The 16,868-nt window shown below is 36.6% G+C and overlaps 2 protein-coding genes across 2 annotated transcripts in view; one reads left to right on the top strand and one right to left on the bottom strand.

Moving 5' to 3' along the window:
- CACNA2D3 (calcium voltage-gated channel auxiliary subunit alpha2delta 3) overlaps nt 1-16,868 on the top strand; it is a 247,363-nt gene that overhangs the window by 177,178 nt on the left and 53,317 nt on the right. The gene's annotated exons all lie outside the window — the stretch shown is intronic.
- On the bottom strand, nt 2,974-12,211 carry LRTM1 (leucine rich repeats and transmembrane domains 1). Its single transcript, XM_027884847.1, has 4 exons — nt 12,207-12,211; nt 10,837-11,009; nt 5,920-6,516; nt 2,974-3,407 (listed from the first exon to the last, which is right to left on the bottom strand). Exons 1-4 carry the CDS (start codon nt 12,209-12,211, stop codon nt 2,974-2,976), a joined length of 1,209 nt encoding a protein of 402 aa, XP_027740648.1.

Raw genomic sequence — 16,868 nt, 5'->3', positions numbered from 1 at the left:
GAAAAATAAATAATTTTATCTTATTAGTTGAAGCAATTGAATCAATAGTTTTCTCTGCTCAATATCTGCTATTACCTTAGCGTCGGAAATAACTGGAATTTGTAAATTGCAAACCCATTTGGAAACATGATATATAGTCTTATAAACCTTAAATGAAAAATTTCCCTGGGATTTTTGTTGGGTTGTTGTTTTTTGGTTTGTTGTTTTTTGGGGTTTTTCCCTCTAGCGAACAGCGTGTTAGCAAGTATAGAATCAGATTTTGCATGGATTGGCTTGCTCTATCCCCACAGCAGAGGCAACTAATGGAAATATGAAATACTTTGCTTTCTGGCAGAACTCCATATCAATTTACAGCCGTGTGTGTGCATGAAATCCCCAAAACATCTTCAATGTGACTTGGAATGAGTTTCTTTAAATGTTGTTGCACCCTTCATTGCCTCTTCCTCTACTTTTACCTCCTTTTTTTTTTTTTTTTGTTTGTTTTTTGTTGTTGTTGTTTGTTTTGTTTTGTTTTTTGTTGGTTTTGTTTGTTTGTTTGTTTGTTTTTTAATGAAATGTCTTACAGTAAGGAAAGCCTGAAAGGTTTTTGGTGATAGTTTTTTTAAGGACTAGGAAGATATTCTGGGTTAATCCTGACTGGGAAATATCAAGTCAGTTCTTGTTTTGCCTTTGCTTAAAACTATCAGAAATGTGAACTGGTTTTTGCTGGAAGCTGCACTGCTGTATGTGAGCCTTTAGAAACACTGTAGGTGAAATCTCTCTGGCTGTGAGAAGTTTATTAGCTTTCATCTTAGAATCTGCAGTTTGACTGCAAGTGTGCTCATTTTAAGTTGTCGCTGTAGAAAAGCATTGATTTGGCATGGCTCCAAACTCATTTATTGGCCCCTGGGCAATAAGATTGGGTCCTGTCTTACTTCAGTCTTCTCTATCCTAAAAACTGCATTTTGCTTTGCAAAATATTATGTCAATAAATGGATAAAAGAGTAGAAAATGTAGATTTATATGTTTAAATGACTTAGCTCTGAAAGTAGATTATTCATTAAGCTTTACCAAATATTTAGAAGGAAAAAAAAAAGCAAATGCCAAGAGATCAAAGAGCCTGAATAAAAATATTCTGAATAAAAAATGTAAATATTCTAAAAATCTTGTGCTGCTGCTGTCTCAGCTGAAATGCAGAAGAACCGAAAAGGTTTCAGGATATGCAGGGAGAAAAAAAGTTTTGAGAATGTGGCCTTTCAGGAAAAATTTGAAACAGCTTGTTTTATTTAGTTCAGGACAGAGAAGAATGAGCAGAGCCTAATAATGATATGAAGTACTTAGCAGTTAAAAAAAAAAAAAAAAAAAAAAAAAAAAAAAAAAAAAAAAAAAAAAAAAAAAAAAAAAAAAAAAAAAAAAAAAAAAAAAAAGAAGTAAAAAAGAACAGAGTAACAGACAGTAATTGATTGTTTTCAGTGCCTGCTAGATTTAGATTAAGACTGAGATGCTTAATTTTCTCTGGACATAAAACTAACTACAGATGCAGGAATGAGCTTTAATATTTAGGTTGCAATTATTACTAAGTAGATAAGAGCAAGGGTTACATGACTCCTGCCATACAGCCCATTACTCAGTTCAGGCTGTTATTAGAACAGCTACAGAGCTTCATCTTGGAATCCATCTGTTGGAAGGACAGTGCAGGTCTCCCAATGCCATGACACAGCTTCCCTTTGCCCTTATTGCAGACTGTTACTTGGACTGTTTCCTCAAGATTGTAAACATTGTTGATTTCTGCATTAGCTACCTAGGGAGGTCTTTATCCCTGTCACTGGAGAGAGTTAGAAACACATTAGACATCTGTCCTGAATAGCCTGAAATGTATTTTATCTTGTCTTGGAAAAGGTAAATGGAGCTGCTGATCTCTGTTGGTTGCCTCAGAATGATTTCCAACAATTATTAAAAAATGTGCTTCTGCACATTCAAAAAATTCTTTCACTTCTAAACTTGTTATTCAAATGGTTTTTGCTCTTATTTCACCTGACGGCAAAACAGTTCTGCAGAAAGTGAAGGTGGACCCTTGAGTGAATTCAGCTGAATGTTCTCTCTGTGAAAGAAAACATGTAAACGTGCAACTATATTATCCTCATACTGAAGGGCAGCACTGTGATGGGAGCTGCATCTGCAGTCGTGGTATTTGCAAAATGGAACACTTGTGTGTGGACTTGGGAATGACTTCAGAAATGTCTGTAGCAAGCACGTATGCCAGCAGAATATCAGGTAGTGTGTTCATATCTGTGTGCTCATTTCTGTGCTTGTATCCAAAGCTGTGTAGTATTTCTTCTTTCTTCAGAATTTTCTCAACTCTTTTTAATTACTAAGTAATTCAGAAATTGTATGTGATAGTTAACAAGGTACTTCCAATTTTCTAGGTTAGATAATGGATGTAATATTTAATTGTGGCCTTCTAGGGCAGATTGGAAGGTTGAAAACGCGTTTTTGGAAATGCTTTTAACACATTTACATTATCAGTGCCAGTGTATAGACTGACTGTTTTGAAAACTGATTGTGAATTGTATAGATCCTAAAAAAGATAGTAATTTGTAGCAATTTTCTATTTTCCTTTGCAGAAGTGTCACTCCTGTTGGGCACTGACTGTAGCTGCACCATAAGTTGTATCTTGGTCTAATACTGCATCAAGAGCTAGTGAAGGATAGTGGAATACTTTAAAGTGCCTATATCAAGATTTCATTACCTCAAACACTTGACATTAAATAGTGGCTTCAGCATATTCATATGCAAAATGCAGATAAACTTACATTGTTCTATATGAAGTATTAGTAGACATTCCAAAGAATATATGTGTTTACCTTATAAAAAAGTATAGGAAAAAAATGAAAAAAACCCCCAGTAATTACTATTAAATCAATCCTGTTTAGACTCCAGGCTTTTTAGCTGAAGTGACGCCTTTATTTTCAAGAAACCAAAGACAGAAGTAACTCAAGCCAAGGAACTATCAAATGGCTCTTTTTCCTCTGGAGTCCCATGCTGTCTGACCGGGGCCAAATGTTCTTTGTGGTATTTAGCAGTAATTGCAGCATAAGCACAACCATAAACAGCAGCTGCCAGCATCATTAGACACACAATTCCACAGACAACTCCGGTGATTACGACAGTGGCGATGGCGTGGCGCAGGCTTACGGGCCTTGGCTTGGGTTTGGGCTCGCAGCTCACGCGGCCGCTCTCGCCGTGCTCGCCGTGGGGGCCGAACTTCGGGGAGCTCCTGTGCTCCCAGCTGTGGTGGTGAGTGCTGGCCAGGTGGACGTGAGCTGTCCTGAGGGGGCACGCCCCAAACAGCTCGTAGGGAACTTTGAGCAGGTCCTTTCCCTTCCGAATCCCCGGAGCCGCGCAGATAATGCCATCGCTTATTCCTCCTGAAAAACAAAACCAAAAAAACCCACCACACAAATTAAATTAATTATGATATTAAGATTTGATGGTTTCCAGGTTATCTTAATGTAAAAATAACAGAAACCTGAAGTAAATTTATCATCAGCTTCAATTTCAGAATTTTAAAGATTTATAACTGTATTTTAAAGACCATTTTACAGTTAGGTCAGTGGTGAGATTATTACACTTTAACACTCATATAAGAGAGTATTTTCAAGAAGCATTTCATCAGGAATTGAGTTATCTGTGATTTTATGGATGTAAAAGTAAAAAAAAACCAATAGTGGTAGAAAATTAAGAACTAAGTCATAGATGAAAACAAAGAGGTATTGTTAGCAGCAAATTTGGTTTGTTGAAATTCATACCATTGCTTCTTTTTTATAATGAGGAAGGGAAACAATATATGTAGAAAGGATTTCCCACTTTATTGAAATAGTCATTGTTCTGACATCATATGCTAACCATAAGGCAAAGAGAAAGTTTGTAGGGATACATAAGAAATTTTTGCAGCAAGGCTCATGATAAGAAAATACACAGAGATATAATGAGTTAAGGTTAATCAACCTATTGTCCTGCTCAAATGTTAAATTTCATGATTGCTTAGAGCCAGCTTCCACTCTCTCCCAGAGGATGTTTTTAGTATAACGGGCAGTGAAATAGGAAGCCACAGTCCTGGTCAACCACACAGTTGTTCTTCAGCATGTGGAGTGTAGATCTCAGGTCCCTAATTAGTCAATACACATGGTTTTAGGGGTAGTGGGTCAAGGAGTCCACAAAGCCAAAAATGATGATTACATATTTTTTAAAATTAACTAGTCAAATTATCTGAATTTTCTTTCTCTTCTGTAGCCAAATAATCCACCTTTCAGCTAAAGCCAGGCACAGAAATTTTCATCCTGAAAGGACTTTGAGAAAGTAGCAAATACAGACGGACCCAGATTGAAATCTGGAGACTGCTCCACAAACACTAGTGATATTCCAAGACAGAACTGGGCACAGTAGATCTCTTGGCTTTTAACAGCCAAACCAAAGCATGGTTCCAAATACCTCCGGTGTGTTAGTTCGAATGTACACATAGATAAAAAATCCAAATCCTGCGAGTCTTTAAAATTGGCCTTCCTTTAAAACTTGTTACTAAAATGAATATCACTGAATTTAATTAATCTGTCAGTGTTTGGAAAGATGGAAGGGCATCACTAAATTTCTAAACAACGTACCTTTTTGAAATAAGTTACAATATTTATGCTGCTTGCAGAGTAATTAAGATAATCTGATATGTTTATCTTGGATCATTACATTCTTCTGCACAGAGAAGTCAACCCCTGCTGGATTTCTTGTAGGGAATAGTTCCAGCATAATAAAAATAAATCCCTATGATAATGTAATATTTTACCAATCAAAAATATTAAGATTTTAACACCTAGAGGAGTTCAGCCTTTTCTCTTTTCCGTAAGGTTGCTTCTGGTAGTGAATTTACCTCATCCAAAGATTACTCCAGTATTAACTTTGTCACTGCATAGCCAGTACAGTTTTTCAGTTGGCCTGTAGAGTTCTGATCCCTGAAAATGGCATTCCACTCAGTCATAGGCCACATGGACCACTTTCATATATGCTATTTTGCAACCTGCTCCATGTCACTTCCATGTACAGACAGGTAATCAGCAGTTTGGTCACATACAAGCCTCAAAGCCTCATTTAGAAAAAAGAAAATTGCCCTGCTGTTCTGAATTCTCAATCTGAACATACCTCCTGGAAGAAATAAATTACTTTCTTTTAATACTTAATTCCTTTAGAATTAAATCATATTATCTTTTTTACAGCATAACTCATGAATATATTTAAAAGCAGGTGTGAGCAAAATATGGCTACTTCTATTTATAAAATTCACTTTTCCCTCTGTGATGCCATTACACATTTCTGTCAGGAAATTGCCAATGAATTTAGTACCGCTTCTAGTTAGCAACAAATTAAGAAGCAACACTAGGTATTCTTAAAATATTAAAGAACTGCTAAGTGATAATTGATAGAGGAACTATAATCCTGAGTTCTCCAGAGTTTAATTGGCTGTGATATCTCGATGTTTACCATCATGCAACAATGGAAAAACTTTTAAACAGTAGGTTAGTTTCTAGCAAAAATTCACTGGTAGAATCAAAGCAAGAGTATGTGCATGAATATATTTGTTATATATAAAGATATGAATATAAATGCATGCACACACTGCACGTTTGCAGAACCCATCTCTACACACTGTGTGGTTGTGTGACTGTACTTTCTCTGTGTGCTAATACAAAGTTCTGCTCTGATTCTAGTTTGCCAATTGTATTTATGAAAGCACTTATATTCTGACCTATGCACAAGGATATATTTTAGTGTGTTTATTTGAGGGAGTGATTTAAGATGTGGGGTAAATTTTTAAGCCGTGGTAGGGAAGATAAGTTAGACGCTGGTTAAATGTTCTCATGTGCACTGTAACTAGTGAGAAAAATTCCTTACCTCTGTACAGAAAGCTCTCCAGCCACAGTTTCAGACCAAAGACGTTACAATTACATTGCCAGGGATTATCTTTGAAGAGAACCACTTTCAGATTTGGAAGTGACTCCAGCAGAACTCTTTCCATTTTCTGAAGTTTGTTATGCTTCAAAGAGAGCAATGTTATATTCCCTGTGCTGTTTCCAAAAGTCTCAGGCAAACGTATAATGCTGTTGGATGACAAGTCCAGTTCTTTTAGGTGTGGGAGGAAACTGAAAGTCTTGTTTTCTATATAATGAATCAAATTTCTGGTTAAGTTCAGCACCTGTAGATACCGTAATTTCTGGAAAGCACCAGGTGCCACACTTGAGAGAGAATTATTAGACAAGTCTAAGATTTTGAGTAGCGGCGTTCCAGTGAATGAGTTTGGGTTGATTCTCCAGATACGGTTATTCTGCAACTGTAGTATCTGAATTTCAGGAGGTAAACGAGGAGGAATTTCAGTAAATCCTCTGTTCTTGCAGTCTGCAGTCTTTGAAGCTGTATGGCACAGGCATTTGTCGGGGCATCCATGAGCTGCATGTGTTAACAAGATGACACTCAACACCAAAAGCCAGTCGCCTGTATCAAAAGTGAAAGATTTAAACTGTTTGTCTTTTGGCAATATACAGGACATAAACGTGGCCAGAAGATATACAGTTTCATAATAAACATTAACTTAGATAACTTAAAGAGAATGCATTTCTTTTACAATACATGAGTAAATTGCAATAGTATTGAAGTACTTTTTTAATGCAGAAGGAAGTTAGTGCTCCCATGGTCTTAAAATGAAGCAGTGTCTTTATCTTAAGTACAAATGGTTTTCAGGAGTATTTGCCATTAGCAGACCAGTGATGTTTGAAGGGAATGTTACAGAGTTTCTAAAATTATTGAATTGAAATGTCTCTCTGTGGTAGTAAAAAATTTAAGGCATCTTGTGTCAGAAGAATTACAACTTGTATTTTTCTGTGGTTTTACTAATATTACTGCCTAAAAGAATTAAGTCAATGTTAACATCAAAAAATAACAAGCTTCAAAGACATTGCTATAAAAGCAATTCACAGTAGTTTTTCAGCAATCCAGATTCTGTAAGTATGTTCTTTAAAATATCTATGCTTATGCTTTTTGCTTAAATTCCCTTATCTGAATACCAGCTGTACTTCCTATAGATACAGGTTGCTACACAATCAACAGACATTTGTCAACAGGCTTTTAAAAGATAAATCAGTTGACAGAGGTACTTAGTATTTACTATTTATAATTATCTGCTGTTCTCTGATGTTTTTGTGGTTTTAACTAAAAAAAAAAACAAACCCACTTTTTACCTTTTATATCTTCATAATGATCTTGACTTTGAAAACAAGGTGCCACTTGAATCTCTGTTCATATACACATCATGACTTTTTTTTTATAAACAAGAATCAGATGATGTTGAATAATTAGATTTTAAATCACTAGAGAAAGCCAGAATGATAAATCTTTCTGTAACATTGTTTTTGAGATGCCTCAAATAATTATTACTATTTATTATTATTTTAAAGTGCAAAATGTTTTATCTTGTTGCCACTTGAAACTTTTGGAAATTAGTAGACTGGTTATTGACTTAGAGAGATAAAACCTTAATTGCTATCAGGGAATATCATATTAGTCGAATAACAGTGTATTATTATAGTATGAAATCTGATAAATGTATAAATCAAAGTTTCATTTTGAGACTACAGTTTAAGGCATAAGCTATTCACTAATTTTCACTTAAAATTGTATTTATATTAAAATTATACATGATCTTCTGCAATACTGAATTCTTGCTTGTGGAATTCACTTGAAAGAATTCAGCATTCCTGCAAGCAAGGTAAGCAATGCTTTCAGTTCATTACGCTGTTCTGCAACAGTTGGCTTTGGAAACAGTCACAGTGTCCAGTGTGGAATGAAAATAAACACGGCAATGAAATGCTTAGAGAACAGAAAATTTACATTATTAATCTGAATGCTTCAGTATCTCACCTTTCATTCCGCTTTGTTGTTCCTCCCCTCCTCTGGAAGGAGACTCAGTCCAGATTTCTGATGTAGAACAGTAACAGACAGTGTCCTGATTCCCACTTCAAATCTGTAACATGCTCATCTGGTTTCCTTTCCGTCAGTTTTGGAGGGTTTTTTTAAATGATATCTCTGGCTTTTGTAGCAGTGCAATTGCTTCTAGTCAGTTACTCTATCAGCCCCTATTTTTTTCTTTATCACAATCTTGCATCCCATCCCACCCCCCACCCCCTCCCCCAGCTTTTATGACTCTCAGAGACTTACTGTGCCTCTTAATCAGTCAACAAGCCATGCAAGGAGTGTCTGCCCAAGTCTAACTGGACAGCTGTAATGTACAAATAATGCCCTGATAGCCTTGCCTTTTCAATTTATTTAATCTGCATCAACTGCAAAGCACAAAAATAAAGCTGCCTTTTCATATCCAGTATGGTTTCTGAATTCTGGTGGATTATTAACTGTGCCGTGTCAATTTTTGCAAGATCAGGTGACTCTGAATATGGATTCCGATTATCCTGGGCTGTGACTGGAGGCACTGGAGTGTATAATATCACTACGAATAGACCTGTGGGTTGATGACATCGTTTTGACAGTGCCCTTATTTGCTCTTTTAAGCTTATTCATCTGACATCCATTAGTTGTGCTGACAGGAAGTTATTCCATGGGAATACAGAACTGGTGGCTCCTTCTGTAAAATGGCACACACACTGCTATAGTCACCAAGAATATTGAACAAATTAATTTATTTTCCAAGATATTGGAAAGAAGTAGCAGATGATACTAAAAATTGTGGTTTGTGTGTTCATGTGGTGCCTTGACTTGTCTCTTTGTTATTTCCTCAGTATAACTCATTCATACTGTGCCATCTACAGCAGTAAAAGGATAAATGACTTGTGACTATGAAGGAACTCAAAGGTGTTGAAAGGCATGAGAGATCTGGTATATAATTAAGTCCTTCCAGGCCATATGGTCACTCCATCTGTTAGCTGACCTATGGAGAGGGAAGTTTTTCAATCAAAAGCTTTCAGACCTATTCTTAAATGTAATGTAGCTTTCTTGGGTACAAATTCTGCTTTAGATGCTTTTGAAAAGATCACACAAAGCTCGCTTTCTAGGGCAGAATTTATATACTGTAAGCAATGCTATGAAAGGAATTATAGAAAAGTCAGATCCGAAGGTCCAAACTGCTGCTTAACACATCTGGTCTTTAGCAGAGGTTATCCAGGGTCCTGTCAAGCTGTGACTTGGATATTTCCAGTTATGGAAATTCTATCACTTCCCTGTGAAACCTACTCCAATGTGTACTTGTCCTCAGAATTAATAATTTTGTCTTGCATCCAGTTAGAGATTTCCTTGGAGCAGCTTGTGTCCCTCACCTCTTGTCCTGTCGCTAATGCATCCCTGTGAAGAAAGTAACCCCCTCCTCTCCACAGCTCCCTTTTGGTTATCGAAGGTCTGTGTTTAGCCCCTGCCACCCTCGCTCACAGGCCAGAGCTGTGACTGTTACTATTTTATGCTTTGCCGAATTGTTTCTGACACCAGTCAAGAGACCCAAAGAGCAGTGAAGGAGAACATAGAACAACTGGCATTCTGTAAAGTAAACATGATTGCTCATCTTGAAGATCCCAGGATTATTGCTGTGAGTGGCAGACCATACTATCCTTGACACTCTTGATGAATGACACATCATCCTGATACAGGATAAAGGCTGAGATTCAGTGCAGAGCAATACTGTAGATGTAGATAACCTGGTACCACAGTCATACTGATTAACCCCAACTTTACAAATAGAGGGGGAGAGATGCTTTAACATCAGCCATGCCATACTTTAAATTAATGTCAGGTTAATGCAAAAAGCTTTTCTAACAAACATATAAACAGACCTGTCTTAAATAGTACTGGTGGATCATTTTAGATAGAACTAAATGTAAAAAGGACTATAATAAAATATCAATATCCTTAGAATTTGTATGAATACTCTTTCAAAGAACAAAGTTAGGTCAGCTACTTGTTGCTTGAGATGACATCCCTCTCTCATGGAATAACTCATCCCTTGTACCAGTGACACCTCTTTTCATGACTTTTGATTATTTTGCAGGAAATACTAGCTATTATGTTAATTTTTTTCTAGTCTGATAAGACTAATTCATACTTTTAAATTCCCTTTGGTATCTAAAATTTTATTTGACTCATGAATTCAAAGTTTATTTTTAAAGTTATTCTCAATTTTAACTAATGTTTCCTGACCAGGTGGGTTTACAAGCTCCCACAGTAGTTTATTTCATCTAGCAGTGGACTTAAAGAATGTCTCTTAACTGCCTCTCCTATTTTAGGTAAATCTTTGCAAATATAATTGTATTATTTTTAGCATGCACCATATTAAAGAGATCTTCATAAGACAAGGTCAGTGAAAGTTAAACACTGTGGGAGGTTCAGTTCCAGCAATAATGCAGAGGTTGTTTTATTTACTCAGAATCAGGATGTAAGAAGTTATTACTTTTTAAAAAATCTTCATGCTGGGCTCAGATTTGGAAACATATCATTAAATCTGTCGATTGGCTTTTCATATAGATGTGGCTATTTTTTCCTTGTATTGAGAACTCTGAATGCACGTGTTTTGTAAACAGAAGTTTCCCCAACCTATAATCCTTGTCCTATTCCCATTTATTAGCAATAATACTTTGGTTGTGACAGAGAAGTCTGATGTGGTGAAAATTATAGTTGTGTCACAGGTAGAGATTTGCCAGAAACAGAATAACCATGAAATGTACTCCACTTCTGGCCTTTTGAACCACCAGCAGGATTCTTTTCAGTTGTCTGATGTGGTGCAGCAACTGTGTTATTGTAACTTCTTAAATTAGCTTGTACCTTGTTGTAACAAGGTGTTTCCCATTGCAGAGAGCGAGACAGCCCGATGAACTAATATCCGATCCCTCTTGGCTGGTGGGGGCAGTTCTGTCTCCGCTTTGCCAGCAAACTCTTTGTTGCAGCAATTACTGCCATCTGCTTCAAGGGAGCCGTATGTGTAAGAATCATCTCTTCTACAGAAGAACATTATGTTAATTAAACTCTAGCAGAAAGGAAACAATTTAAATATTTCAAATATTTAAAAGCTGCAGGATTTGAATTCCACTGTATTGTATATCGAGTCCAGGCAGACACGATTACATTAAAAAAAGTTCCCAAGACCACAGCAGACAATTCCTATACATAATCTTTATTAGATTTGTGTTCCTTATAGTGGAAAATAGTATAGCATAGTATAGCTTTTGAGTGGGAAGGAATTAAAACTGAGATACTTTCAGGGAAACAGCGTGTGCTTTCTCCTGACTAACATGCGTCTCCAGATTGGTAAAACAGCCAAGCTCTTGCTGAAGACCTTAAATAAAACTTTGGGCAATGCAAACTCATCTTCATTTTGGTTCAGGACAAAATAAAATTTGTATTTGTTAGTGAAACAACCCATACCTCTGCTGTTAAAAGTCTTCCCTTTTAACTGGCACTTAAAAAAATACAGTAGTCTGTCATGGAGAAGGAGCTTATTCCTTTCCCAGCTGAGTCAGAATGCTGTGCAAACAAAGATGACAGGACATAAGAAACTCATGAGTCCCTCATGCTTTTATTTCTACAAGGACAGTCCTTGTACTCTAAGAGCTCAGGACTCTTTCAACTTTTTCCTGGCAGAGTACTACGTTTTCAAAAGTTGACAGAACATAGAGGAAGGCCCTGGATCCTTCAGGCTGCCTTTTAGAAAAGAAGTATAAGCCAGTGGATCAGACTAAATTTGGCTCAAGGAAGATTTATAGCTTAAAAACCTGACCATATTTTCCACAAGAGGTAGGTGTGTGAATTTCTTCAGACATCCTATTGCTTAGATAGGATATAAGGGGAGTAATAGCAGCAAGAATTTATTAACATCAGATGTTGGTTATCAAGATATATGATTATCAGGTATAAGGAGACACCATGATGTCTAAAAAGTTCTTTGTGTCTTCCTTGTCCCTTCAGGTGGGAATTAATATTGTGTAGCTCTAGAAAGGAGAAAACAGGCAGACAATTGTGATTTTGTAGAGGGGCAGAGCCCAGTTTTCTTCTTTCTAGTGGCTTGTTTTGCCTTACCTAGATACATCTGGTACTTGTTTATACAGTGTGTAATTAATCTATGAAATGCATTGTTGGAAGTTATCCTTGGGCTAGAAGATTAGTAGGATTCATACATAATCTGGAGCTGTAGTTACCTCATGGGGCAAAAAAAAAAAATTTAGAAAGGATATAAACTTTCACTCATAAGGGCTTTAATCAACCACTAATGGCACAAGTTATGGAGAAAAACCTTTCCCTGTGGGCAGGGTTTTTTTCCATAATTATTATTTATGGGAATTTTTACACCTTCCTCTGACACCTCTAGAAGAGGCCAATGTGTGAGATATAATAGTGGACTAGATGAACTGCAACATGCTGTATTCCAGGTGGGAATTTGCAGTGGGGTAAGGGGTAGCTGGGCAGCCTGACAGCCTGGCACTTAGACAAGCTGCAGACTGGGGAGGTGTGTGCTGCTGTGCCCCTGGTACCGCTGGGGCTGCTGCTCTGAGCACCTTCTCCATTTCAGTCAGAACTTTCTTCTTCCCTAGACCACTGTTCTGATTTGGACTGGAAAATCCTTTTAATATTCATATCCAGGTCTTTTCTAACCAGGTCTGTATTCATAATCTGTAAACCGACTGTTTAGGTCCTCTGTCTGGAGTTTTTTCATTTAGTTTTTTTTCTTTTCTCATTGTAGGAGTGTTAGACTTTCAATCCAGTAGGCAGATCACTCAGGAATTTGTTCTGATGTTATTACTAATATAATGCAGTTAGAAGATACTTTGGCTTGTACTCCTTTTCCTATAACTAAATGAGCAGAACTATGTGAAGGTGAGAAGGGCTTACCTGGTAAATGCTGAAACACCAACCTTACAGTATGCTTTGGTAGATAGATAAATTACCAGAGTGGATGCAAGGCCTTCAGGATGAGGAGAAGCACAGGGAATAGAGATGCTGGGCCTCTCTACCTTATCTGCAAGTTAGATGAAGGTGCAGCAAGGGGCAGATTATGTGTCAGCAGAGTATTTATTCCATCACAAATAGCAACAGGGGGGGCAGATTCGATTTTCAATAATTTCCTGACTAATGTCTACTACCTGTTATGCATGCTGAGCATCCACAGATGGAATGTATCACCATTATGATTAGAGTTAATTAATGAATTCATTTTGCCATTATTGTACATAGGAAAAAAATATTGCTTGACATCAAGCTAACATAAATGAAAAAAATGATAAAACAGGAGCAAGAAAACCACATGTAAAATAAGGACAGGTGTACACTTTGTTTTATCTTAACATTTTAGATGCTTAAACATGTTAAAATTGAAATAATTCACTGTTCTTCTAGATAGTTTATTTCTTTTTCACCAAAGACAAGTTTCTTTTTTAAGCTTTTGCTTAGTGATTTTGTTTCCTTATTTTTACATTTAAGCAGAATTTCTAATCATGGTCCCAACTCACCCTGGACTCAAACTTAAGACCAAAATAGAAATTTCCTGGGCATTCTGAATGGTTGATTTATTAGGCCAGTTCTTGTAAGAACTGGAAAAAGTTTTTTGAACAACTTCTGTAAAAGGGTTTTGAAATGTTCATAGTGTATGAAGAAAGATTGTAAAGCGCAATAAATGTTTCTTAAACTGCTGCTCACCAATTGTGCTACAAAATTGAACTTGTTCTTCATTGATTCCTTTTGTGCTTTTAAAGCAAACTGTAGCAGTTAAGTAAAACTTACTCACTGTAAAATATTGGGAACTCCTGTATTTATGGGCTCAAAAGGACTCTTTCTCTTTGCCTTAGTAGTCACTTGAACACAAGAACTTGTAGAAGCAAGGATCATATATTTGCTGCAGTAAAAAGTCAAATAGTTAAACCTCTTGCAGCACTTTAGAAATAGCCACAGGAGGGTTTTTTTTCATTAATTTATCAAAGTACTAAACAACCTGACATTAATATTATGCAACTGATAAATGCTGGATACATAATTTTAATGGATTTAAACATCAGTAGAAATTTAAATATTCCATTGGATCAGGACCAATGTGCTCAGTAGCTTTGGATTTGAGCTCTGATGGAGTATTTCCCTTCGATGATCTTTTGCTACAAGAGAAAAGGTTGAAACCTGTAACTCCTGAAAGAAGCTCAGTTGTCCTGCAGGTAAAGTATGATGGACCATCTGTCAACTACGTTATAGTGTGCCTGTTACCAGCATGTGATCCTCTTCAGCACTGGTATGTGGCAGTTGTAACTAGCAGACCTCTGAGTATGATGGATCAACAGGACCTGGAGTGTCAGGATTTGTCGCTTGTGGGACCATTTCCCAGGTGGAGTAAGGATGTTGTAAACTTGTACCGTATGACTGCAATGAACAACAACGAGCCAGATACCTGTGCTTGCTGCTGCTGTTCTTCATTTCAGTAGCAGATAAATGTCACAGGGCAGTACAGAGTTTGCTCCTTTTCTAGCCTCTTTGTTCTCTCTGGATTTCTGTGTCATCCCTACTGCTCTAAGAGCTGCAGCAGCAGGCACCAAAAGTCTTCTGAATATAACATCCTAGAGATCACATGGCATGCTGTTATCCTTCTCTCCCCCCTGCCCCCCCCCCCATTTTTAATCTGTCAGCAGGTTTTAAACACCAAGGATGTTTTTAAAACACCTTTTTCTCCTGAGAATGTTTTAAATGAAGTAACAGGGTATGTCAGGTATATAGATAGATTTCTCATCCCTCAAGCTGAGCTAGTTCTGTTGTTTTCAGACATGATAAATCCCTGGGAAACTTAGCTAGTATAAAGGATAATGATGCTTCTGTTTAGAATTTATGAAATAGGCCACAGAGAAGACTTCTTTGTTTAAAAAAGAAAATACTCTTTCAGTGGACATTTTATTAATGAGAATTACAATACTGGAAAATCTGGTCTAGATTAGCAAAGAACAGTTACAGTGTATCCAAATGGAACTAGTTGGATAATTAAATTCATTTAATAGGTACTGAAATTTAAACCTCTTGATCCTTCTGACGTAAGCACAACTCTTAAAAGTCGTGGAACTTGATTCTAAAAGTGTAATGTGGGAGAGAAATGTTGAGACCATGATTAAGGATTTCAGATACCCTGGGAGGAAATGTATGCAGGAGTAAAACAATAGGCATTTAAATAAAGAAAAAAAAGAGGCAGGGAAAAAAAAAAAAAAAAAAAAAGAAAAAAACCCCAAACCGTAGCTATGAAATATAAAAAGTAACTTTAATAAAACACTGTAAGGTGTGCAGCTTATATCAGCAGTAATGAAGCAACATGACTGGGATAACCTAATGGGAAAGAAAGGACATTAAAGGTTTAAATAATTTAGAAACATCATGTTTTCACTATCCTAACACTTTTTTTACCTGTTCTGTGTTATCTTGTCTGCTTTGACTAGATGGTCTTCCATATGTCTGTTTTGGTTTCCTATTTTCATGCTTAGAATCCCCAAAGGTCCGTATGATTTCTCTTCTCATTAATAGAATATTTTTTTCAATATTGATTAGAATTTATAAAGTATGTGCAGTGTATAATATTTTCCTTCTCTTGATTTTTAAAAAGGAAAATTGTTTACTGTATTTTAATACATCTGTTAGGAGGATTGTAGCAAATGCCTGACAGACTGTCTGCTAAGTAAAAAGGAAAACGTTTCAGCAAGATTGGCATAAATTACGAAGTCCTGACAGTCCTAATACTGAGCTATGCCTAGTTTTTGTTTCTACTAACTAAAGTTATCTCTAAGCTTTTAACTGTGGTTTCTGTTTCACTGTCCCCTAAGATGCTGAAGGATAAACTTTCTGATTCAAGCCTATGGATTAGCTGAGAGGATAACATTTATAACAACAGTTGAAATGCCCCTGGGCAAGTATAAAGAAAAAGTACTCTATGAAAGTAGATTATTAACCCGTTTAAATATTGATCTCATCTTTTTCTCTTCCATGTTTATGTCTGACTTTTGTATCACCACTGGGTGATGCTGAAGCACGCAGGTAACACGTTATCATGTAGTACAATCCCTTTTTATCCAAGGGCATTTCTATTTTAATACTCTTCAATTTATGGTGGATCTCAAAAGTTCCCAACCTGTTTGTGCTTCCTCTGTCCATAAAGCTATAGCTTTCTTGGACAAAAAGGGTGTATTTTGATCTTTCCTTGCTTTCCTTTACTTCTGCAGAATGTTATTTTGGAACATAGTGGCCCAGGTTAGCTTGGTTGCTCATGTTTCGGCTGAGACTTTTCCCTTTTCAAAATGACAGTGTCCATTTTCTCTCTGTCTCTGTGTTTTAGCAGAGTTAGAATAGATGAGTTCAAAGAACAGTACTACTGACTTCTCTGTTTCTTCAAGTGCTCATTGGGAGGAGTAGGCTGACTGCATTTAGAAGTTAAAGTTATGCATCATGTGCCTGGTTGAGTGAAATAATAGTTTCCACACCTTGAGTTTTTTTAGGTGTCATTAAGATCTTAAATGAGTTTTCATTAATTATTGCTACAAGCTTCTTTTCTATAAACCCATCAGAAAGATGAAAGAATAGAACAGTTTAATTTGTAGTTCGTGATGATTTGGAGATGTTCTGTTCAAACACAGGCACTTAAGTGAACATTTGTATTTCATGCAATTGTAGTGCAGGCTTTTCCTTGGAAACTAAACATTATCTACTCTACCAGGTGCCATCAGCTGGTCATACATACATTTTCTAACCTTTTATAAAGCAGTCGATCCAGTGTTTCTGGAAGAGTGACCTTAACTTCTGGATAAATGGCTTCCCATTCCGTCTTACAGTTTTAAAGGTCAAATCTTGCT

The sequence above is a fragment of the Empidonax traillii genome, unplaced genomic scaffold (genome assembly GCF_003031625.1).
Source record: "Empidonax traillii isolate 1590-97213 ecotype Southwest subspecies unplaced genomic scaffold, ASM303162v1 scaffold155:size2260171, whole genome shotgun sequence".
Classification (NCBI taxonomy): domain Eukaryota; kingdom Metazoa; phylum Chordata; class Aves; order Passeriformes; family Tyrannidae; genus Empidonax; species Empidonax traillii.
Note: the sequence above shows the minus strand (reverse complement) of the source record. Positions and strands in the feature narration are given on the sequence as shown.

Coding starts and splice junctions, on each gene's coding strand:
- LRTM1 (XM_027884847.1), bottom strand. Junction 6,517..10,836: donor AAACACCTTGTTACAACAAG/GTACAAGCTAAT, acceptor CTTTTGATACAG/GCGACTGGCTTTTGGTGTTG. Junction 3,408..5,919: donor GGAGAGCTTTCTGTACAGAG/GTAAGGAATTTT, acceptor TTTGTTTTTCAG/GAGGAATAAGCGATGGCATT.